At 56.9% G+C, this 25,113-nt stretch overlaps 1 protein-coding gene across 2 annotated transcripts in view; it reads right to left on the bottom strand.

The window, feature by feature from the left end:
• Window positions 1-6,634: 6,634 nt before the first annotated feature.
• The window catches only part of SLC8A2 (solute carrier family 8 member A2), an 83,815-nt gene continuing 65,336 nt past the window's right edge, over window positions 6,635-25,113 (bottom strand). For both annotated transcript variants that reach the window (XM_043501405.1, XM_038382262.2), the window contains exons 3-8: window positions 20,160-20,263; window positions 19,051-19,068; window positions 12,317-12,441; window positions 11,334-11,433; window positions 10,689-10,964; window positions 6,635-9,883 (exon numbers count right to left, since the gene is read on the bottom strand). In XM_043501405.1, coding sequence (XP_043357340.1) covers window positions 9,507-9,883; window positions 10,689-10,964; window positions 11,334-11,433; window positions 12,317-12,441; window positions 19,051-19,068; window positions 20,160-20,263 — 1,000 coding nt within the window. In that variant the 3' untranslated portion in view covers window positions 6,635-9,506. The remainder of the gene's footprint in view (window positions 9,884-10,688; window positions 10,965-11,333; window positions 11,434-12,316; window positions 12,442-19,050; window positions 19,069-20,159; window positions 20,264-25,113) is intronic.

The following is a 25,113-nucleotide window of genomic DNA, read 5'->3' as shown; positions in this document are numbered from 1 at the left end:
CTGTTAAGGGGGTTGTTAAGGGGCCAGGCCAGGCAGGAGGTGGGCCCCTCGGGTTGTTCCCAGGGCTCCTCGCTTGACCCCACACTTCCTGTATTTAGTCTGCCCCACTGGCTCCACAAGCGCAGGGCAATTACTGCACTGGCTCCTGGAGACTGGCGATGGGTTAACACCTACCCTGCCCTCCACCCCCAGCCCACCCAGCTATAGCCCCCTTCCCGATTTGCCCACCTTAACAGCCAGCCAGCCAGCCACACTCTGTCTGCTAGGTCATAACACCTTCCTTTTATATAGGGAAACTGAGGCACATGGTTTGCCCAGGGCTACAGAGCAAGAAAGTGGCAGAGATTGGAATAGAAGCCAGGTATCCTGGTTCCTAGTCCCCTGCTCTAACCAGTCATCCCCTCCCAGAGCTGGGGACAGAACCCAGGAGCCCCCCTACTCTAACCATTAGACCCCACTCCCCTCCCAGAACCAGGGACAGAACCCAGAAGTCCTGATTCCCAGCCTGCTCTGCTGCTCTTACCCATCAGATCCTGCCAGGATTTTACCCTGGTAACTGTAATGAGTTACTTTAAGCCAAACTCAGTGAAAACCCGGTAGCGTCTCTCATGCACATCTGGAGTCCATAAATACCACATGCCGCGGAGGTGACAGGTCAGACCCGTGGTCTTGTGACAAACTGGGGGGCACGGCCTTTCCAATTCCCCACGGCGTGACCCTCAGCCCCGGGCTCACCCCGGTCCTACATGCCCATCGCAGGATTCTGCTCAGCTGGTGGGAAGGGGTAGCAGCCTGTTGCTTTTCCCTGCTTAGTGATTTTAGTGGGAAGCAGGACCGGTCTTCCACGTAGGACTAGATCTAATACTTAGCACTTCCCGTCAGCAGATGTCAACGCGCTGCATCATTAGCCCCATTTCACTCCTGGGGAAACTGAGGCACGCAGCGGTCGCCCAGTTGGCCAGCTGCGGAGCTGGAAGCAGCAGCCGTGTCTGCTGAATTCCGCTGCGGCGTTCTACCCGGCAGCTCATGTGGCCTCCCCGTCTGAAAGCACCTCCTGTATCAGGCCAAAGGGGTGGTGGGTGGGTGGGTGGAGCTGGGCCAGGAGCTCATTGGTGGAAACTGGGCTTTCCATTCCGGGGGCAATTCTGAGACTTCAAACCAGGCGGGAGGTGGGTTGTTTTTTTAATTCCAAATCAGAATGAAAATCCAGACGTTTGAAACGTGCCGCAGGATGAAAATTCAAACACTTTTTGACTCAGAGCCATCCAAATGTTTCCTTTCCACAAGGTGGAAACCTGATCATAGCACGTAAAACTCTGACCTGACATATCACCTTAGATAATAGCTGTCAAAGGAATCCAGTTAGGCACCCCCCCCCACCAACCCCCAAATATATGGCTGCCACCGCCATGTGCCTGCAAAACGATTCGGTTTGCAATGGGAAATTGTCCCATGAAAAATATTCAGCCCTGCTTGCTCAGGAGAGAGGCCACGAAGCAGAGCTGTAGCGGCCGGGCTGCATTTCAGGACGCACATCGCGCTTGGGGGAGGGGTTATTGGGATTTGGGGTGGGGAGGGAGGCAGGGCGAAAGGTTGATTTAGGGTCAATCCTGCCTGTGCAAATACAACCCTGCAAAAAATCTAGGTCGGGTCTATTTCCGCTATGAGTTGGCTGGCAGTGCTGGGTGGGATCCAGGCCTGTGCTAAGCCGGGTGGGTGATCACCGTGGTCCTGAATATCGATGGGAAAAGAACCCTCCCAGTTGCTTCCACCCCAAAGGAGAAGGATGGGAGCCCAAAGGTCCAGCTTGGTCTCAGAGTGGGGTCCCTCCAGGGTGGGGGGGCACATCGGCAGGGGGCCACGTTGGAGGAAGCGAGCCCCATCCCCATCCACGCTGGGCTTGTGACAGGGAGGTCAGAGCGACAGAGGTTGCTTTGGCACACCTGGTACTATGGTGATGGACGGAATATTTGGATTTCCCTGCCCCCCAGGGCTCATGGGGGCAGAGTGTGGTTTAGACCCCCCCGTGCAGAGATTCTTTCATCCCCCCTGACATAGAGGGCTCTACCCTACCTCTGGCTGGTATCTTTTTGGCCATGGGCTATGTTCCAGAAGTGGCTGCAATTAGTAACTGATGCAATCAGGCTTTATTAGGTGGTAATTCTCTTCCAGAGAGGGACAGGGCGTGTGGGACGCAAGGATGGGGCCTCTTCCCCCCACCCCAAATCCTCAGGGATGAAAGGGTTCAAGATGGCAGGGGGGGGGTTCCACCTTTCCAGTGAAGAATTCCACCATGTGCGATCCAGCCCCACCAGCTCTTCGGAGCTGGCGTCGTTCTTTATTACGCGCCTCTAAGGGGCAGCCTCTCACCCTGGTGTCTGGGCGCTGCACCTCCTTTGCACACACAGGGAGTAAAGATGTCTTTGAAAGCCAGGCTGCAAAGGGGCCGTGCTTCCCTGCCCAGAGCAGGGCCTGTCGCAAATGGGAGCGTGAGGCTCAGGGATGAATAAGTCGTGGGTGGGTAAAACTGGGGTTTGCTCCTGACGCACCCCCCCATTCCTCCCCCTGACTTGGTGCCCTCAGGAGCCCGGGAGTGTCGAGTTCCAGTCCAGAACTCATGTCGGCCTGGTGCAGCTTCCTGACCTCACGGAGAGGATCAGTGCTGGGACTGCCAGGGACAATCCCTTTGCTCTCCACGCACAAACCTCGGCCCTCTCCGAGGGCAAACGGGACCCTCTTTCGTGTCCTCGCTCCAGCCACGGAGGGTTTGTGTTTTTTAAATGCTGCTTTTATTTTTAGTTGGGGTTAAACCCTGCGCTGATTGGAAGTTTCCAGCCGAACAATGGAGAGGCCTTTAATCAGGTTTGTGCCAAAGACACACAGACCGGCTTTGAATGCAGGGTTTTAGCAGCCGGGTGGGGAGCGGGTGAGGTGGGAAAGCAAAGCCGCATCAAAGCTGAGGTCCCTTTTGAAGTGGCTAATCCCCTTTGGAAATCATATTCGGGGCATAAAAGGCACACAATGAAAAGAGCCGCCAAGGTCAGGCCCGGAGTGCCGGGGGGGTCGCGGATCCGCAGCGACGTCTCTATTATCCGCCCAGCTCGGATGTGGATCCAAATCCCACCATTGTCGGGGGAAGCAGCTGAGTGTGTTAGCCCAGACACAGCGCAGGGTGGGTCTGGGGGGGAACGGGCCGGGCCTGGAGAACCGACTCCTCGCAGCCTGCAGCCAAGGACAAAGGGAAGGACAGATGCTGGGAAAGACCGGAGGGTCCCTTCCCCAGCAGGGGGCAGTGCAGCGCTCGCAAGAAGTGGGTCATAGTAGCATCCCGGGGCCCCCTTTTGCGCCTGGTGCGGCTCGGACCCGGATCTGAGCCAGCCCCTGCCCCTAAAGGGCTGGCAGGTAAAAGGGGGGGGAGACCCTGTGACCTGCCTGAGGTCCCACAGCAGGGGGAGAGGCAAAGCCAGGACTGGAAGGAACCCAGGAACTCTAGTGCTCATTCCCCGCTCCTCTAGCCCCCTGCATACCACTCCCCTGGCCAGGCATAGAACCCAGGAGTCCTGGCTCCCAGCCCCCTGCTCTAACCACGAGACCTCACTCCCCTCCTGGAACCAGGGAGAGAACCCCGGAGTTTATTGATTCATTTTTCTTTTCCTCTCCTGCTTTCCCTGCCCGCCCCGCCCCGCCCCCCCGGCAAGCCCCCTGGGTTCGATTTGCACCACAGCTCAGCATGTCTTTACATCTCCAAAGCCCTTCCCCGATGTGGCCGGCCCTGGACAGGCTGTGCTGGGGGTGGGATGGGGGGTCAGTCGCTTCTGGCTGGGTGACCGCTGGGAGGTCAGGCCCCCGCTGACACCGCGGCCTGGCCGAGCCATCCATCACTGGCTGCTCCTGGCAGGTCAGCGGGGCCGCGACGAGGCCGGGAGCCACGGTGGATGTGTCGCCACACTGGCTGCTAATGGCAGGCGTGCAAGGCCACGCGCCATAGGGGCTGGATGCGGGCCCGCCAGGGATCGGCCAGGGGCTCTGGGGAGACCCAGCCCAGTCACACGTGGGCAGAGGTGGAGAGACGTGGGCAACACACACACAGCTGGGCTCAGCCCCTCCAGGAGGGGGCAGTGTCTCTCACACACACACGCATACACACAAAGAGAAACCAGAGGAGCCCCCCCATTCCTACTTGTAGCTGCTGGTGGGGGGGGGGGTAGCACCTGCTGCTCCAAGGGGACTCCTGGGTTCTCAGTACCTCCCTTCTCCCCTGCCCCCCACTGCCCTCCATCCCGAGTGCTGCCCAGACCCAGCACATGGGAGACGACTTGTGTTGCATAGAGTGGCCATGCACCCTTCACCAAGCCCCCACCCCGCTCCCCACAGCTCAGTGCCCCCGCCAAGCCCCCACCCTGCTCCCCACAGCCCAGCACCCCCTAGCGCCACACTGGGGCATTGGGCCCAGCACTGACTGTGAGGGGAGAGGCCCCCTGCTGAGCCCACCCACTATTCCCAGCTGCCCTCTCTTTGGGCTAGATTTGCCCCTGGCTATTTTTGGGGGGGGGGGTCCGCTGCCCAGGCAGTAACCGCCCCCCCAAGCGGCTCCAGGGACTGGTCTCTATTCCGCTCCAGGCCCACGGGCACCAGGCGCCTTGCAGGCCAGCGCCGCCCGCCCCACGGCTGGAGCAGCTGCGCCACCTTGTGGCAGGAAGGGAGAACTTGCTGTATGGGTAGCGCAGAGGAACCCCCGAGTTCGAGGCTGCTGGGATGGGGGGGGTGTCCCCGCTTAACACGCCCCCCAAAAAAACCCCACAAAGACCTAGAGCCGCAACGGGAGTTGGGGCCTCACACCCGTTGGGCCAAGCCGCTGGGCGAGCTAGACTGGGGTGCGGGGGGGCGGGGCGGGGATGATTACAGGACGGTCAGGACTCCTGGGTTCCATCCCTCGCTCTGTGGTCGGCTAGTGGTTAAAGTGGTGGTGCTGGGAGCCAGGACTCCTGGGTTCTATGCCTGACTCTGGGGGCTAGTGGTTACAGCGGGGAGTGGAAACCGGGACTCCTGGGTTCTTTTCCCAGCTGTGGGAGGGGAGCGGGATCTAGCGGTGAGAGCATGGGGGGAGGGGGCTGGGAGCCAGGACTCCTGGGTTCTTTTCCCAGCTGTGGGAGGGGAGCGGGATCTAGCGGTGAGAGCATGGGGGGAGGAGGCTGGGAGCCAGGACTCCTGGGTTCTTTTCCCAGCTGTGGGAGGGGAGCGGGATCTAGCGGTGAGAGCATGGGGGGAGGAGGCTGGGAGCCAGGACTCCTGGGTTCTTTTCCCAGCTGTGGGAGGGGAGCGGGATCTAGCGGTGAGAGCATGGGGGGGAGGGGGCTGGGAGCCAGGACTCCTGGGTTCTTTTCCCAGCTGTGGGAGGGGAGCGGGATCTAGCGGTGAGAGCATGGGGGGGAAGGGGCTGGGAGCCAGGACTCCTGGGTTCTTTTCCCAGCTGTGGGAGGGGAGCGGGATCTAGCGGTGCCAGGGGCACATGTAAGCGACGCTACATACAGCTGCCTAAGAAAATGCAGAACATGCAACATCAGGCCACAGCTCGGTTTTCGGTGGTGGCGCGTCCTCTCCTGGCCTCCCTTGGTAATGACACCCTGTGTACGAAGCCAAAAAAGGTCTGTACCTCTCCATTACTCACCTAGGACATGGGGCATTTGGAGGGGGGACGGCACCAGGATAAAGGGTCCATTGAGCTGATCGAGGGTGGAAAGGGGGGCGAAGATAGTGTTTCAGATGAGCCCATTGGTCTGATTGTGGGTGTCCGGAAGGGGCAAGGGCGACCAGGTGAGATGGCAGGGGGGAGCCCCTGATGGGGGGGGGGGCAGCGGGGAATCCAGCCTAGCAAGAAAGCGACTTGTCCCCCTGAAGTCAAAACACAAAGTTCTCGTGTCTCTTTTTTTTTTCTTTTCTTCAAAATAAATGTATTTGGGAAGTCAGCCGTCCGTCCCGGAGGGTGGCATGCATGTTTCCCCACTGTGCTCTCTCGGCCACGAAGACATTAACAGGCAATATTCAAAGGTTTATGGCGATTCGTACAGAAAGAGACCCAGCGTCTCAAAAGGTGACGGACAAAACTACCGACAGAGAAGAAAAAGACTGGAAAGAAGGCGCAGGAGATGGCCCTTTCTCCCTGCCCCGGCCCAGGCTAGCAAGCTACAAAATCCCTTGTCTGAAAAGTGTCGTGGTCCAAAAAACCCAGGACATGGTGGTAAGAAATCCAGGTTAAAAACCCTGCCATTTGCATGGGGCCAAGTCTCCCCACGCAGCCCCAGCCACATGGCTCATGGCAAGGGCCCATGGAGGGTGACCAGGTGTCCCGATTTTATAGGGACGGCCCTGATATTTGGGGCTTTTTCTTAGATAGGCTCCTATTACCCCCCAGCCCCTGGCCCAATTTTTTACACTTGCTATCTGGTCACCCTAGGCCCACGCCTCACCTGTGCAAAAATTACAAGGCAGCCAATTGCAAAAGCTTAAAAAACCCAGGGCATTTGACAAAGAATACACAGTGGGGCCTGGAAAGGTGTGTTCATTTTGTCGTCTGGCAGTGGAGCTGTGGGGCTTTTCTCTGCAGCTAGAAGGGCTAGAAACTTGTGTTTTTTTAAAAAAATATTAAAGCCAAGATTCTCAGCTAATTCCACCTGTCCGGGAGCTGGGGTTTTATAAACCACACCCCGCATCGTGAGAGCTGGGAACATTAGCTAACACCCAGCCAGGTTGAAAAGGACCCATATTTCCTCCCCCTCCCCCCATTTAATAAGGCTTTTTTTGCTCCTGGACTTTGGGGATACTTCTCAGAAAGAATAAAACTCAATGCTCTAGCGAGGAGTTCCCCCCCGCCACGCTTTGAAAGACGCACACACCTAACGGGGAAATGACCCAATTGCACCACCCTGGCCAAAGCCCACCGCAGGCCCTAATTAGGGCTTGTCACCCAAACAGGGCTCCGCGGCCAGACTTCACTTCCCATGATGCACCGCGGCCAAGCAGGAAGGCTGTCGTGCTTCATGGGAGATGTAGTCCAATCAAGCAGCCCAATTAAGAGTGGGGCTGGGAGCTGAACTACACTGCCCATGCAGCGCTGCACTGGCATTTCAGACTTAAAATAGTTCTGTTTGCAGCCAAAATATTATAATTTAGGGGTTTTTTCACCAAAAACTTGAAATTCAGCATGGAAAAAAAAACATTTTTCAGACCCCCCCTGAAAACACAGCCCCCACCAGCTGCTCCTCTGCCCCCTCCTTCTGGAAATTCTGGAGTGGCTCTTCCTCATCTGGGCCTACTTTGTCTCCTTGCCAAGCTGCGACGTGCAGCCAGTGAGCAATGCGGACCTTCAGCTGCTTTACCTGAGCCATTGCCTTTAGGGGAGCTCCCTTGGGAAAGCTCAGCGCCGGGCGAGGGCTCCCTGTACAAACAGCTGCTCTGTCCCACCCCAGAGGTGGCTGCATCTCAGGGCCAGAAAAAAAATCCCTGCTATTCGAAATGATGTCACATGCCCCAAGCCAGTTGGCATCACACAGCAGGGATCGGACCCTGTGTCCCCCTTTGCAAATAGCTCCCATCAATGGCTTGATCCAGGTCTGTGGGGGCAAGGACAGATCACAGCATCCCAGTGGGGCCAGGCCCCTGGGGTTTGGGGGTTAATGCAATTTGGGACTTTGATCTCCCCTCAGCTCCACATGGTGACTGACGATCTAGGTGGCTGGATTAGATGCCAGGTGCTGCAAAGGACAACACCCCCCCTCCCACACACACACACACACACCAGCACCACGATGGGGCGGGTCATGCCCTGCCCCATGGAATGATGACACCCCGTGGCCTGAGGGGATGTGCTGTGGGCCAGGCCCCACGCAGTGGAACTGGGTGCATGAAGAGGAGCTGGGAGAGGGGAATGGTGGAGCAGTGTATGTGTCTGTGTGGGAGGGGGGTTGCTCTGTGTGTATTTGCACTTTGTAACTATTCATGCATGTACGCAGTCTGCATGTGTGTTCTGTAGCATGTGTGAAATGGGGTGTGTGTGTGTGTGTAGTGAATGTGTGTGAGCATATACCTACACAGTGCATGTATGTGTGCAGACACATGTGCATGTGTGTGTGTGTGTGTGCGCAAATGTGAACTGGGTGTGTGCAATGTATGTGTGAATGTTTGTGCAGTGTATGCATGTGTGCCTGCAGTGTATGTGTACACATGCAGTGTGTGGGCATGTGTGTGTGTCTGTAGTGTGCGCACAAATGTGAATGGGGTGTATGCAGTATATGTGTGATTGTGTGTGCATGTATGCCTGCAGAATGTGTGTGCATGGTGTGTGTGTGTACACATGCAGTGTGTGGGCACCTGTGTGTGTGTGTGTGTGTGCAAATGTGAATGGGGTCACAGGGTGTACACAGTGTATGTGTGAACTGTTTGTTAAGTGTGTGCACGTGTGCTTGCAGAGGGTGTGTTTTGTGTGTGTGCACATGCAGTGTGTGTGTGTGTGTGTGCATGGCATGTATGTGTGTTTTGTTTGTGTGCACACAGTGTGTGTGTGTGTGTGTGTGTGCGGTATGTATGCATGTTTTGTGTATGTGCATGCACTGTGTGTGTGCATGGTATGTGTGCATGGTTTGTGTGTGTGCACAGTGTGTGTGTGTGTGTGCACATGGTATATGTGCGTGTGCAACACACACACGTCTGCACCGGGGCGTCAGACCAGGCTGAGGAGTAGGTGGTCCCCCCGCAAGCAGGCGGCCAGAGGGCGGGCGGGGTGCGGTGGGCACACACCACCGGCCCAGCTGGCTGCCAGAGCCCCCCGCTGCGAGCAGCCCCCTGCTGCAGGCTGACATGGGGGGCGGGGAGGACCTGTTCTTCCGCTGCAGGTGGGATCCAGCTGCTGGTTCTTGCACCTCTCCAGAGCTGGGGGTGGGGTGGGGATTGAGTCACTCCCGTCCGTTCTACTGCCCCCCAAATTACCTCTCCAGGCCCAGCCGAGCAGCTTGAGTCCCTGTGTCCGGCCGGCCAACGATCCAACCCGTCCCCAGACCCGACGAGAAGAGCACGACGCAGAACAAAACAAGTTAAATGACAATGCCATGGGGGTGGGGGGACAGTTGTGGCACTCCCCCGTCTCCCCCTTCTCCTAAACCTCACTGCCCTCCGATCCCCCCAAACCTCACCAGCCCCTAGGGGTCACGCTCGCTTCCAAGCACCCCCTACACGCTGAGGGGGCTGTGCCAGATCCAATGTTCATGGGGGCTGGTGACATCAATCAGGTGCTAAAAATTAGGGGTGGGCTTGTCCCCCCCATATAATGGCTGCACCCATGACAGACTGGGGGGGGGCGACTCCTGGTTCCACGCAGACCCTACAAAAACAAAAGAGGACACTCAAAGATCTGGGTGCTGGGATGGAGCAGGACCCCCCCCCCCGGCAGTGTCTCTGGGCAAAGGGGACAGTGGGGGGGGGCAGCGTCCCCCCCGTTCCTCCTCGACGCCAGCTCAGAAGCCCCGGATGTGGCAATAGGCCTCGAGGCTGGAGAAGAGGATGTAGAGGAGCCAGAGCCCCAGGAAGAGGCCGGCGGTGAGGAGTTTGGCCGGCCGGGGGCCCCCCAGCTCGCCCCCGATGCCGGGCCGGCGGCGGTACAGGAGCACACTGATGCAGACGAAGGCGAAGATGGTGAAGAGGGTGACGGAGAAGGCCAACGTGCCCGTCTGCACCTTGAAGTCCTGGCCCTGGGCGGCCCAGTAGATGGCGGCCACCGACCAGGCCACACCCAGCCCCAGGAACACGTTCACCGCGTTGCTGCCGGTCACGTTGCCGATGGAGGCGTCGGCGCACTGGTCCTGCAGGGCGGCCACCTTGCTGGCAAAGGTGTCTGGGGGGGTGAGACATGGGGCATCAGCTCGCGGCCACGGAGCCTGGCTGGGGACTGGCCGGTGGGGCTGGCACCTTAGACCCCCAACATCCCTGCTAGCCCAGCCCTGCCCCCCACCCAGCCCTGCCGATGCCCCTCACTCCCGACCCACAGCCCCTGCTAGCCCAGCCCTGGGGCCCCCCACCCAGCCCTGCCGGTGCCCCTCACTCCCGATCCGCAGCCCCTGCTAGCCCAGCCCTGGGGCCCCCCCCCCAGCCCTGCCGGTGCCCCTCACTCCCGACCCGCAGCCCCTGCTAGCCCAGCCCTGGGCTCCCCCCAGCTCTGCCAGTGCCCCTCACTCCCGACCTAAAGACCCTGCTAGCCCAGCCATGGGCCCCCCAGCTCTGCCAGTGCCCCTCACTCCCGACCCGCAGCCCCTGCTAGCCCAGCCCTGGGCCCCCAGCTCTGCCAGTGCTCCAACTCTTGTAAAATGTCCCATCACATCTTTAATGATCTCGGGTGGTGAAGACTTGGCTGAAAGAGCCACTCTCCCCTTGCAGGTTGCCCTGCGGCATTGGGGTCAGCCCTGCCTGCCAGGGAACGGGGCCACTCCTGAGCCCCCAACCCGCTCCCTGCAGCCCAGAGCCCCCTAGTGCTGCACTGCATGGGGAGAGCGCCCCCTACTGAGCCCCCTGCCGCACTTCCTGCCACTCAGTGCCCCCAGCGCCACACTCTGTAGGCAAAGCACCCCCACAACCCGTGGCTTTCGCCTGGCACTGCCCAGCCCCAGGCCTGTGTAGCTCGCGGGCCGTGCCAGGCTGCGTACCTGGGATGGAGGTGCCCAAGGCCACGAAGACCACAGCGTTGACGGAGTCCTTGAGGCCCACAGTGCAGCCGAAGTGGGAGGCCAGGTCCCCGATGAGGGCAGTGAGGAGCCCGATCACCAGGATGGAGACGCTGAAGCAGGCCCAGCCGTTCCCGTACTCGGTGGGCGGCACGCAGGCGAATAGCACCTTCCAGAACACCGTCAGGAAGTGCATGACGTAGTCGAAGCAGGACGGGAGCTTCTCCTCCCGCCCGTCCTCCTCCTCTTCCTCGTCACCTGGCGGGGAATGGCAGCATGTCAGCCAGCGTGCCGGCCCCCAGTGCTGAAATGCAACCACTTCTGGGGTGGGGCAGGGAGCTGTTTATAAGGGATCCCTTGCCTGTCACTGAGATGCAGCCCCTCCCGTGTGGGACCTGGGGGCTGGTTATATAGGGTCCCTTGCCTGGCACTGAGATGCAGCCACTTCTGGGGCAGGGCACGGGGGCTGGTTACACAGAGATCCCTCAGCCGATGCTGGATGGAGCCACCTCTGGTGTGGGGCATGTGAGCTAGTTATACAGGGATCCCTCACCCGCTGCTGAGATGCAGCCACCTCTGGGGTGGAGCACACGGGCTGGTTATACCCAGGCCAGCCCCGGCACCAACCTGCGCTCACGGTGATGGCGTCCAGGAACTGCTCCCTCCAGGAGTGGGTGCCGATGACCAGGGCCAAGTTGGTTTTCTTGATCAGCTTGTCTACGGTATTCTGTCGGGACGGGGGCAGGGGCTCAGTCAGTTTCCAGGTACCAAATTGGGGGGTGGGGAGAGAGACAGGGGCCTGAGCAGCAAGGTCCACTCCATGTGACCCTCCACGAGATGAGTTTGCCAGATCTCAGCTCCATTCCCAGCCTCGAGGGCGGAACGGGCCTTGGAAAGCCACCCCCATCAACCCCGAGCAGTGGGTCCCTGCACTTGGGCACATTGGCAGGGGAGAGCCACACAAGCCCCAAATTCCCACTGTCATCCCCCCCCGCCCCAAATTACGTGGCCTCTCAGGGAGTGTGTTGGAGAAAGAAAGAAAGAAAGAAAGAAAGAAAGAAAGAAAGAAAGAACGGCCACCCTGCTGTTATCCCATAGTGGGGGGGGGTCTCAGTTCTACCCCTCCTGCCCTGCCCCTGGAAGACCATAGTCCCCCCGCCATCTGCTGCTGCCCCCTGGGCAGGTGGAAAGACCAATACACTATGTCTGCTCCCCACCTCCTCCTTGCTGGGCGCTGTCGGTCAGGTGTGACAGACACACGGTGCCACACTGGGGGGATGGAGCCGCGTTGTGCCGGGAGCTTTGAGGTGGAAAGGCCTGGTCCCTTTTGGTGCGAGCTGGTTGAAACGAACGTATCGGGAAGGAAGTGTGGCCTAATAGTTAGATCACTGGGGGGGTCCGGACACCTTTTCTCTGCTCTAACCACTACCCCAGTGGTTCTCAACCCGGGGTACGCGCACCACTACTGAGAGGGCTTCCAGGCGGTTCATCAACCCATCTGGAGCCCCTCCATCCCCCCCCCAGAGCTGGGGATAGACCCCAGGAATCCTGACTCCCAGCCCGCAGCCTGTGGACCGCGCTAGCCTGGCGGAGGAGCGCGGAGTCATTGCCTTAAAGTCATACGACTCCTCAATGATGACTTCCAGCCGGCAGTTCTCCCCCAGGATCGGCTTGCCCATCTCGGCGATCCTCCAGGCTTCCTCTTCCTCTGCCGAGAGCTTCTTGTCCCCGTCGACTGGACAGAAGACAACCAGTGAGCCTCCCAGAAGCCGCCTCAGTTTCCCCATCTACCTCACCCCTCAGGGACATCACTGGCCCCCTCCCCACAGCATCTGAGTGCCCCACACACCTGTAATGTGTTTATCCTCCTCACACCCGGGCAGCGCTGTTGTAGTACAGATGGGGAAACTGGGGCCCAGAGAGGGACGTGCCAGGCCAGCACCTTGACCCCTACTCTGCCTTCCCTCCCTGGGAGCGACTCCCATGAAGTGGACGGAGCCAGCACCGGTGTGAGCGGACCAGCCCTGGTCTCGCCTGGGACAGGCTAGATGTGGAAGGTGATGCAGTCCATTGCCCAGGGATGTCCCCTGCCCCAAGGTCCCGATCCAAAGCCAACGGAAGCCAATATCCCCACTGCGCTTGGTCGGCTTTGGATCTGGCAGCCCGATGGGGAAGCTGGAGACAGACTGTAACAGGGCAGGGAACCAGCTGCCAGAACAACTCACCCGGGGTGGCAGCGGGTTCTCCATCATGGGCGGATGGACCCATCCATCCATCCATTCCTATACGGACGCATCCATCCGTCCATCCCCATATGGACCCATCAATCCATCCATTCCTATACGGACCCATCCAGCCGTCCATCCCCATACGGACCCACCCATCCATCTCCATACAGACCCATCCATCCATCAGTCCATCCCTATACGGACCCATCCATCCATCCATTCCTATACGGACCCATCCATCCGTCCATCCCCATACGGACCCATCCACCCTCCCATCCATCCCCATACAGACCCATCTCTCTATCTATCCCTCCAGATGCTCCGGGAAGCCAGAAGCCCCACATCAGCCGCTCACCAAAGAGAAGCTGCAAGTGCAGTTGCAAGTCCAGGCAGAGGGGTGGACCAATGTTGGGGGGGGGGGAGCTGAGAGCCATTGAACCCCACTGTAAACCCTGCACATAATGGAAACCACTTCAAGTCAGGGGGTGCGGCAGCCCCCAGTACCCCTGCTCTCCAGCCTGGGACGGTCTCCGTGGATAAAGCGCTGCCCACATGCCCACCTCACCCTGTGCTGAGCGAGACCCCGCGACATCTCACTTGTCAGACATTCGGTGGGAGCAAGGGACATTCGGAGGGGGCAGGTTTTCCTTCCAGCACTTGGCATCACTATGGCAACTGCCATGGCGGGTCCTGGGGGGGGTTGCAGGTGTTAATCAGCTGAGCATCACAACCTCCATGTCAGGGAGGTCGGCGCCACCAGCCAGCAGGGGGATATCTGAGGCCCATGCAAGCAAGCGGCCAGCAGCACATGTAACAGAACCCAGGAGTCCTGGCTCCCAGCCCCCACCCCCCTACTCTAACCACTAGACCCCATTCCCCTCCCAGAGCTGGAATAGAACCCAAGAGTCCTGCTCCTAGAGCTCCTCACACACACACTCCGCTCCCAGGAAATAGAACCCAGGAGTCCTGGCTCCCAGGCTCTGTTCTAATCAGAACCCAGCACTTGCCTCCTTAAGGTATACGTCTGAAAATTTTGTTCCAATATTATTCCTACATCAAATCCTTTTAAAGGGCAGAGCAAACACCGCTTGAAAGGTTTTGAATATTTTATGCCTCTAATACTTGGCAGCAGCATGTTTCTTGAGCTGCCCAGGGACTGCTCCATAAACATCTGCTTTCTAATTTATTTTTCATCTAACGTAGCATGTATATAAGCTTTTGTATGTGTATTCTGTACTTCTATGTGGAGGTTTACAGATGTGTGTGTGTGTTTACATGTGTGTGCATGAGTCCATGCATGTTAGGGTAGACAGGTGTGTGCCAGTACTGGTGTACACGTGCTTTGAGTTGGCAGATGTACACACGTTTGCATATATGGCCATCTGTGTTTATGTGTCATGACCTGCATGTCTTGGCACGTATGTATAGTCATGTGTTATGTGCTGGGAGTAGCCGCTGACTTTCATATAAGATAGCCTTAAGAAGCTATTCAGTAAGGACCCTAAAACAGCAGCCTCCACTCAGAACATGGGCAGATGTCCCTGACGAAAATGCAGACACACGCAAGGCATATGTGGGCAGAGAGGATGCTGTTTTATGACGGTTTGCGCGTGCAAGTGAAAGAGAGGCTGGAAGACCAGAGACACGGAGAGAGAGAGAAGGAAGCAGGATTGATAGGATGGCCCGGAGAAAAAGCTGAGAGAGGATTTTTGGGCAATGTGCTGCCTGGAAAGGAGCTTGGAACTGCAAGCAAAGTGGCTGTCTCCTGTTATTTGATTCCCTCCTGCGTTTCAAGGGAATGGGAATCTATATGCTCCTTGTAATTAAACAGGACTGCATCAAAGAAATACCTGCCTCTTGCCTCCATTTCTCCTCTTCCCAGAAATAACCCCCCAGAGCCGCAAGTTTTGGTTACCCAACTGGGTCAAAGAAATGTGTGTTTTGCATGTGTGTTCTGCCTACGTCTGTATTTGTGTTACTGTGAGCATGCAGAGTAGTGCATGTGTGTGTGGGTGCATGGGTGCGTGCACACCCACACCAGTGCTGTAGTGCAGGGAAAACCCACCTTGACGGTTCCAGGAAGGAAATTAACATCCAGCCATGTGTGCCATTCGCCACGGGAGATAATGACAATCTGGTTCCATCTCTTATTAAAATCAGCTTGGTGTGATGTGTCCCCTCCCAGTAGCCATCTAAGGGTGATGTTGCCAAGGACACTTCAGGGGGCTGGCACCCTCCCCTGGTTGGCTGGCACCCTGCCCTGCTGGGCTGCCAGCTCTTCCTTTCCTGTTTTGGGTTTGGTGCAATTTCAAAAGAATTCAGGCCGCCACTGAACCTGGACTAATAGTGGGTTTTCCTCTGGTGACTCATCTCCCAGCGCCTGCAGCTACTTTTCTAAGCCAGAAATCTGGGGTTGGAGACCAAGTTTAAGTGACCCAATCAATGGTCCCAGATCTCCAGCTGGTGAAAATCAGCCGGGGTCTATTGGAGGCCATGAGGCCAGATCCCCAGCTGGGGTGAACTGGCTTTTTTGAAAGCTGCTCTCAGGCTTTGTGACACACGAGGGGAGCCTGTCTTTCACCTCTGCCTGTCTAATGCCACATTTCCTGCTTGGTTATAATCCCGTTTCCATGACAGCGACATCTTTCCTGTGTATCGTCTGCTGTCCTCCTCTTTGCCATCTTCCGCCAGGTGGCATCCACACAAGGGTTTGTGTAGGACGCGTTTTTTTGACATCTGTCCAACATGCCCAAACCACTTCAGTCTTCTTCCTGGAATCATTGTCTCCATCAGCACCGGTCATTTTACCCCAGTTCTTTGCAAGCGCCATGGAGGGACTGCCTTAAGCTGCTCGCCGTGGGTTTCTGGCATTTTCCAAGTTTCAGAAGCAGGTAACCACGTGGGGTTCACAACAGCATTGTGTGACTTTCCACAAGAACCTCAGAACTGCCCTACTGGGTCTGATCAGGGGCTGTTCTTCCAAGTGCCCAGTCTCCGATGGTGGCCCGTACCAGAGCTACACACTTCTCCAAGACAGAAACACACATACTTACTCATCCCCACAATCCACATACCCAGGCCCACAACACACACACACATCACCACAATCCTCACACTCCCACGCTCCCTCCCACACACACACACACTCTCTCTCACACACATACACCTTCAATTGCTCTCAGTCCCAGCCTGCCTCCCGTCCCCAGCCCTGGTTTCCCTGCCTGCAAAGCTCTCTGCACTATGCAAGCAAGCTCTCCTGGGCAGCCCTCTCCCAGCCCAGCACCTGTCCATACCAGGGTGCATTACTGCAGAGACCCACGGTCACTGGGTTTGAGCTGATGGACTCTCCCCTTCCTTTGCTACCAAGCCCAGCCCAGCAACACTGACATCACCAGCTGCTCCCCACAGGACGTAGCATTTTATCTGCCCGGGGGTGCCTGCTGGTGGGCAGCTAAACACACAGCCCGGGGGTGCCCCTGTTAGCAACTGCAGGACGAGGCCAGAGCAGGGCTGGTACGTTTTTAGGGTGAGTAGGGAATTGTCCATCCAAACTTTCCTCCCTGACGGAAAACTGGCAAATTGTCCGAAGGAAAGCCCAGGAAATGGCCTGTTTTTTTTCCAATCAGATAATCAAATGCTTTAAAATGGAACATTTTCAGCTGAAAATGGGATATTTTACAGTTTGGGGCCCACTTTTTTGGGGGGAGAAATGTTGGCCCTTTTTGGTCAAAACGTTTGCCGTTTGGGGCTGAAGAGGTTTGGGGTTTGGGGCAGTTTGGGGGCTGAAAACGATTGGGGGGGTTTTGAAGACCAATCAACGGTTTCTGCTGAAAATGGTCCCCGGGTGCCGTCCGAGGTGAGACAACGGGCCGAGGGGGAGTCCTATGTTCGAACAGGCTGGATAGGGCAGTACCCACCTCTCCTCCACCTGGGTACATCTGCACCGCAGAGTGAGCCTCCCCAGGGCTTAGCTGATGTGCATGCCGACTCACACTTACCACGCCCACCTGCAAGGGTCCACAACTGCACATGCCCACACCTGGGTAGCCACGTCCACACTGGCGCTGCCATTACCTGGGTTTGATGCTAGGATTCCAGGGGGGAGGGAGGGCATATCCCAGGGTTCTGAGGGCCTGGAGCTTCTCTGGCAATTGCTTTGCAGTGTATCATGGGAGAACTTTTCTGTCCTCCCCAGACCCCTTTACGGAAATGTTCTTGGCCCACGCTACATGTAGCTGGCTTCCAGCTGTGCACAGGCCTCACTTCTGTCTGTGCCAGCTGGTGCCAAGCCATGGAGAACATGCGGTAAGCCTCACAGCCCATGGTAAGCCATGGGGAACACATGTTAAATTATGGAGAACAAGTGATAAGCCATGAAGAACATGTGCTAAGCCTGGAAACGTGTTAAGCCATGGAAGACACATATGAAACTGCATTATTGACATTCCCACCCCAACTTGTTTCTACAAGGCCTGAATATACAGGTAATTAACCAGGGGGAAAACGTATCCAGGGGCGTGATGGACTCTCCATCACTGGCCATTTTGAAATCAAGATTGAATGTTTCTTAAAAAGGTTCTGCTCTAGTCCAAACAGCAACTAATTCGGGGAAGGTCTCTGGCCTGCCTTAGAGAGGAGATCAGACTGGAAGTCAAAACACCCTTCACAAATTCGAGAATTGGTCAGAAATCAACAAGAGGAAATTCAATAAGTACAAGTGCAAAGTCCTTCACTTAGGGGGGAAAATCAAATGCAGAACCACAAAATGGGGAAGGAGGCTGGGGGTCGTACGACTGAACAGGAGAGGGGGAGTCAGGGTGGATCACAAATTGAATATAGTCAACAATGCAATGCAGTTGTGAAAAAGGCGCATGTTGTTCTGAGGTGTGTGAACAGGAGTGTCGTATGTGAGACATGGAGGTAACTGTCCCGCTCTGCTCAGCACTGGGGAGGCCTCAGACGAGCCCTGTCCCCCCGCCCCCCATGCATGGGGCGGCCTGTGCCCTGACCCTCCTGCCCCCTGTGCAGGAGGCTGACCTGAGTCACTGGCCCGAGCCCTGCATCCTCCAGGTGCAGGGCTCTCATCCAAGCCCAGCCTGCTCCCTCTGTGGGGCTGCTGTTGTCACTCACCGCCCTGCACATTCCTCTGCGCTAGGGGTGCCCGCCCCACATTTTTACACAAGTGGGCGTTTGTCCCGTTGGCTCTTGCCAACTAAATGCCCACTTTTGCCAAAAAATAAGTCAGGATGGCCAGGACAGGGCTTAAAAAGGTGACTGTCTTGGCCAAAACAGGACGTCTGGTCACCCTTGTGGATGCTGGGTGCCATTCGGGGGACCGCAATTTAGGAAAGATGGGGGAAAATTGGAGAGAGTCCAGAGGAAAGCAACAAAAATGAGAAGAGCTTTAGAAAGCCTGACCTAGGAGGAGAGGTTAAACCAACTGGGCAGGTTTAGTCTGGAGAATAGAAGACTGGCGGGGCGAGGTGGGAGGTTTGATAGTCTTCAAATATGTTTTAAAGAGGATAATGATCAACTGGTCTCACGTCTGCTAGAGGTAGGACAGGAAGTAACTGGCATGAGCTGTAGCAAGGGAGACTTAGGTGAGATATTAGGAAAAGCTCTAAGGACGGTTACGCTCTGAGACAAGCGCCCAAGGGAGGCTGTGGGATCCTGGTCACGGGAGGTTTTGAAGAACAGGTTGGACAGACCTGTCAGGGACAGTCTAGATTGGCTTGGTCCTGTCTCAGTCCAGGGGGCTGGATTTAATGACCAATCAAGGTCCCTTCCCGCCCGACGTCTCTAAGAGTCTATGGTCAGAATGATCCCGTCGGGCCTGGGAGTCTATGACGCTACTCATCTCTTCGTTACGTATTTCCCTTCCTAAGCTGCTGTATGTGGAACTGTAACAGAAAGCACGAGCATGGACCCGCAGGCCTCTCCGGCACTTCCCACTCCCTTGGAAACGGCGTGAGTTCTGCTCTTCTGATGGGCGGCCGACAAGGCTGGGAGTCCCATGCTCCTGGCCCCCTGGAGACACCTGCATTGGGACGGGCTGGGGGATGGATGGGGGGAGGGCAGAATGGAGGAGAGGATGAGGTGAGGAGAAAGGATCTTACCTTGAGTTAGCAAGAGAGCTGCAGAGAGAGAGAGGGAGAAAGAACATGTGATGAGCCCGACCAGCAGATCAGAGCCGCGCAGAGGGGAACCAGAGGGAAGATTCCGGCCGAAGGCAGGAAGCCGGGCTCAGAAGTGGGGTGAGTGGGGCAATCGCCCATAAGCTGGGCTTTTCCCAGCTGGGCTCCTGCCCACAAGGAACCAGGCTGAGACCTGGCAAACTTGTTCCGCTGAATGGGCAGCGGGTTGTAATACGAGTTAGTCACAACTGGCACAGCAACTGGAGATGCATCCCCATCCACTGTGCCTCTGATCTCTCCAGTCCCATTAATAGGAAGGTTTCTCTAGCCCTGTCCTCTCTCCTATGCTGGGGCTGGAGAAGCTGGATCTGATAAACTGGATTCATAATGTACACACATCAATATCCACGGGCCAAGCCTCCGGCTGGGCGGAATGCAAGCGAGGGTTGTTCTCCAAGCAATTTCTCACGTTACTCCTTAAAGAAATCTGACACGTTTGATGTCTCCTGCTGCACCCCACACCCCAGCTCAGCCTGCCCAGCATGATGTCATGAAATCATCATCACCACCACACACAACTGGCAGCAGGACCCAGGAGTCCTATCTCACGCTTGCCCCAATCTAACCACTAGGCTCCCCTCCCCTCCCAAGAGCCAGGAATACACAGAACGCAGGAGTCCTGACTCCCGGCCCCAACTCCCACCCTGTTCTACCCATTAGGCCCCACTCCCCTCTCAAAGCCTGGGACAGAACCCAGGAGTCCTGGCTTCCCCTCCACTCCCCCCCCCCCGCATGCCATTACCATGAGATCTCACTCTCCTCACAGAGCCAGGGATATAACCCAGTAGTCCTGGTTCCCAGTCCTGCATTCTAACCAATAGACCCCACTCCCCTCCCTACACCAAAACTGGAACCCAGGAGTCCTGACTGCGATGGCCCACACAATGGGACATACCCCTTCTCTTTGCACAGGGACAGGGAGCCGGTGGCAAACTGACCTACCCCAGCTTTAGACCAGGAACACGTCAGGTGGGCGGAGAAGCAGGGATCCCCAACTCCAGCATGGCAATGGAAGCAGGTACCCCCCTTACCCGAGATGCCCCGTTTCAGCCAGCGCGGCTGCCCCAGCTCGATGAAGAAGTTGTCCTTCTTCTCATACTCCTCATCGTCCACAATCTTCACCTGCAGGCTTTTCCTGCCAGGACAAGGAGAATGAGAAAGCGAGGTCCACAGAACAGGGAATCCTGGGCTGCAGGCAGGGGAGAGACAAGCGGGGAGGGAATCGCCACCTCTCCGGGGCCACTGGAGCCCAGTGGGCTAGTTTGCTTTATTATATTCACTGCTACCGTAGCCCAGTGGGCTGGCTTGCCTTTATTAAATTGACTGCTTTGCATTATATTCAGCAGTAATGCAAGAAACCTACAGGCCTGTATCCTGTCAGACATTAGCTTCAGCAAGTTAGCATAAGCTGGAGGCCTATGAACTTTGCACAGAGAAATGTCCCAGAGGAAAAACAACAAGTATTTGGGAGCTGAAAATAGAGTTTAAGGGGAAGTTCTGATCACAGGTAAATAATTCAACCACAGAAGTGTCCTGGCAACGAACTGACGTACATAATAGGTACGTGAGATACATTTAAGGCTAGCCTGCTTGCTTGCCTATATATAAATTGCTTCTTATAAGTTTCTTATTTTCTTATAGGTTTGATTATTTGTTTGATTATAACGGGGTTATATTAGGGTATATTTTGGCTGTAACACAAGGGACCTGAGGGCCACATTCTGTATGGTGAGCTAAGGCAAAGTTAGCAGACGTACGTCTGGGACCTGTCGCCTCGATAGATGGAGCTAAAGCATAAGGTCCAAGTATGGCTGCGACCTTTCACACAGAGGATGCATTAAAGCAGGTTGGCAGAGGGGCTTTCCTACGTTCAGACCCTTTCAACTTATCAGGTGCCCCATGACTTGGAACTTGGAAAGAAGCGAAAGAACCAGTTAGGACAGAAATAACCAATGTGATTCCTAGCCACAGAAGGGCCGTGGTAATGAATGGACATGTGTGATAGTAAGTTGAGATCATTGACATACCAACCTATCGGAAAAAGACAGCCCAACATTAGTGAGGTGAGGAAATACAAATAAGGAAAAGGGGGAAACTCCCCTACTGAATATGCATCGAACATAACGGTGTCAGCGTAACGTGTTACAAAAGTGGCATCCCAGCCCAGGGGCGGTAGGAGAGAGAGCTGCAGTCCTTGTGCGCTGCCAGGGTGACGGGCACTGGTGAGGATGAGGAAGGTGATGGTGATGAGGAAGATGATGGCTGACATTTCAGGTTGTTCTACAGGAGATGGGGTGAGTAGATGGAAGTGCAGACAGACGTTCTGTCCTATCTCGATGTGCTTTACTGCGTTGGGGGGGTTGCAACTGTGCTATATGTATTAATCCAAAATATTTGTTATTATAAAAGAGTTCCTATCATGGGAGTGGTGCACCTGTGCACGTCAGGGTTCCCAAAGATAGAATAATTTAAATAACACTGGGTGTGATCTTGGGACAAGAACCTGCCAACCCCAAGGTGATAGTGGGAATTTTTAAGTCATCAATACAACGAACACAGAATCTAAGCTCAGGTTACACCAGGCCATCTTGGTTGCTACTGGCCTGGGCTTTGCTCAGTGCTGCTCAGGATTGGCCCAAACTAAGGACTGGGTCGAGAGTGAGATACTTCAGTGGAGCAAGAAGGTTACTGTTATTTAATCAAACTGTGGGTCAAGTTCTCAAACTGTGGGCCAGGGCCCCAAAGTCAGTAACGACCCCATTTTAATGGGTCGCCCGGGCTGGAGTTAAACTTGCTGGAGCCCAGGACTGAAGCCAGTTCCTGACCCCCACCACCTGGGGATGAAGGTGACACATGAGGAACCGCTGCCCAGACCCCGACCAAGATCAGGGTCCCGTCGGGCCGGGCGCTGCCCAGACCCCGACTGAGATCAGGGCCCCCTCGGGCCAGGCGCTGGCCAGACCCCGGCCGAGATCAGAGCCCCCTCGTGCCGGGCGCTGCCCACACCCCGACCAAGATCAGGGCCCCATCGGGCCAGGCGCTGGCCAGACCCTGGCCGAGATCAGGGCCTCGTCAGACCGGGCACTGGCCAGACCCCGACCAAGATCAGGGCCCTGTCGGGCCGGGCGCTGCCCAGACTCCGGCCAAGATCAGGGCCCTGTCGGGCCGGGCGCTGCCAGACCCCAGTCGAGATCAGGGCCCCGTCGTGCCGAGCGCTGCCTAGACCCCAACCGACATCAGGGCCCTATCATGCCAGGTGCTGCACAGACTCCTGCCGAGATCAGGGCCCCGTCATGCCAGGTGCTGCACAGACCCCGGCCGAGATCAGGGCCCCGTTGTGCCAGGCGCTGCGCAGACCCCGGCCGAGATCAGGGCCCCATTGTGCCAGGTGCTGTGCAGACCCCAACCGAGATCAGGGCCCCGTCGCGCCGTGCACTGCCCAGACCCCAGCCAAGATCAGGGCTCCGTTGTGCTGGGCACTGCTCAGACCCCGACCGAGATCAGGTCCCGTCGTGCCTGGCACTTGTGATCTTTCTTGAGATATTTGCTGTCTTTTCCTTCCTTCATAGCGCCCCACTCCCTTTGTTCCTGGGACGAGCCTGTGAACGGTTTGCCAGAGCGATACTTTAATATTCCACAGGCCCAAGATCTCGTTAGGGAAGCATCTTACTGCGGGAGGCAAACAAACATCCTGGCTAGCAGTTAGCTCCTCGTCATCCTGTGCACCAAACCCTGCCCGATGGGATGTGCAATATGCAGGCGCACGCCAGGCTGGGTCGTAGGATGGGATTGTACCTCGGAGGTTTTGGAGGCTGGCCAGCGAGGGGAAGTGTGCTCAGCGTGTGTGCTGATGCACAGGGAGGAGCGGGGATCCCCAGCCCATCTCCCCCCACCTTCAGCACGCCCAGGTCGGCACGGGAGAGATCCGCAGCCCAAATCCAGAAGGGGGCTGGGACACTGCAACGCTGAGCATTGCGATGCCGGGCTCCGAGAGGCCGAGCCCCCCCAGCGGAATCCACAAAGCCAGCGCTGGGCACGCAGGATCTCCAGACAACAAATGGGACGGGGGCGGGAGACAGACCCCTAGGAGCCTGATCCAGAAAAGCCGCCCCGCTTGGCGGGGAGCTACTGAAGCTAGCTAATAGCAGATGCCGAGGGGAGGGGTTTGTCCTACGCCCTATCCCCCGTGGGGAGTTCAGGACCATGCTACTGTCATGGGAAAGGGGGGCAGTTGTGCACCACCGCCACCTACTGCGTGGAATCAGAACTTCTCAGCCACGTGTCAGGCCCCTATGCCGCCAGGGCGATTCTCCTTTAGATCAAGGCCCGGGGCCTGCTGGAGCAGGAAGGCCGGGAGTTCGGCCTTCTACCCCCCTCTCGAAAGCCACAAGAGCGAGCTCGGCCGAGGGATTCCCCAGGGCGCTTTGGGGCTGGGGTGGTACCAGTCTCCCAAAGCATTGAACATTGCTTAGAGAATCATAGAATATCAGGGTTGGAAGGGACCTCAGGAGATCATCTAGTCCAACCCCCTGCTCAAAGCAGGGCCAATCCCCAATTTTTGCCCAGATCCCTAAATGGCCCCCTTGAGGATTGAACTTACAACCCTCGGTTTAACAGGCCAATGCTCAAACCATTGAGCTTGCCCAGTATGGTTCCCCAGCAACCAGAAGCAGGAGTAGCCATGGAAACGGCTAGCGTCTCCCCCACCCCCAACCCGGTCTGGTGCAAAGAGAGTACCTTAGCAGCTATGGGTCTGAGGCTGGGGGTCTGGGCACCCCTTCCCTACACACGCTCCCCTCCCTTGTGCTTGGTGAGCTACACAAGCTGGGGGTGTTGCAATGAATCAGCCCCTGATCTTGGGGGATGCCGCACTGGGGGCCCTCCTGGCGTGAGCACTGCCAGCTGCCTCGTCTGGTGTAACCACCTCCCGCCCCGCCCGGGAAGCCAGTCTGATTAAGGGAAGGCTCATTTGCAGGCAGAAGAATCTCCAGGCAAACTGGAGGAAGAGATAATTTCCCGATGAATAATTTAATCTGCGGCTCTGAGATGAGTTTTCAGTTTATGTTTTTTCCACCCCAGAAGCCAAAGGTGGTGGGGGAGAATCTCCCTTTGCAAACCTCTTTCTTGGCCTTCTCAGAACTCTGTAAGCTCAGCGAGGCAATCCGGGGGGAAATCAGCTGCGGGGATTGGTGCTAAGCGGGGCAGGGGAGGAGGCGGGCACTCTGTCTGGGAGAAAGGGAAGGAGAAAGACACTAAATAAAGGAGAGAAGAAAATAGACCTTTCAACCCTTTGGGTTCCTCTGCGATAGCGGATTCTGATCCCCACCCCTCAAGCCTCTGCAACTGGCTCTCTATCACACTCAGACCCCTCCACGCGACTCTGCGTGGGAATGAGCCCCTGACAATCTCCCCCCACCTATGCAGAGGGCCTCTGGTGTGAGGGCTCTGCTCCTGGCGTAGGGGGTGGAACAGGGGCGTGGCCAGAGCATACTGCACTGTGGCTATTCTCTGCCCCTCAGAGCTATTCTTATGCCCATGTGGGGGAATGGAGCATGCGCTAGAGCAGCCTTGGGGCTACTCTAATTTAACTGCGGGGGGTGGGTGAGGCAGGGTGCTGCACAACCACAGAATGCTGTCAGAGCAATGGAGGCTTTAAGCTCCCACCCACCCTGTCTCTGCCCCAAGCACAGGAACAGAGAATCAGGTCCTCTATTGCTATATTGTCGCTGTCGTCCATTCTTTAAAGCAAGACCCCTTGCAGCTCTCCCTCCACACATGTATCCCTGTTGAACCAGCCTCTGTGCTCCCGGAAGCACCATATCCCTGGCACCACACTGGGGCATTGGGAGGGGAGAGCGACCCCTGCTGAGCCCCTACCCCTGCAGCCCAGCGCCCCTAGAACCAACAGCAATGGGAGTTGTGCCCCAGGACACAAAGACAACTCAATGGCTTTCCTCCCCACTTCAGGGCTAAGGTGCAGAGCCA

This window comes from Dermochelys coriacea, chromosome 23, assembly GCF_009764565.3.
Source record: "Dermochelys coriacea isolate rDerCor1 chromosome 23, rDerCor1.pri.v4, whole genome shotgun sequence".
In the NCBI taxonomy this organism is placed as follows: Eukaryota; Metazoa; Chordata; order Testudines; family Dermochelyidae; genus Dermochelys; species Dermochelys coriacea.
Note: the sequence above shows the minus strand (reverse complement) of the source record. Positions and strands in the feature narration are given on the sequence as shown.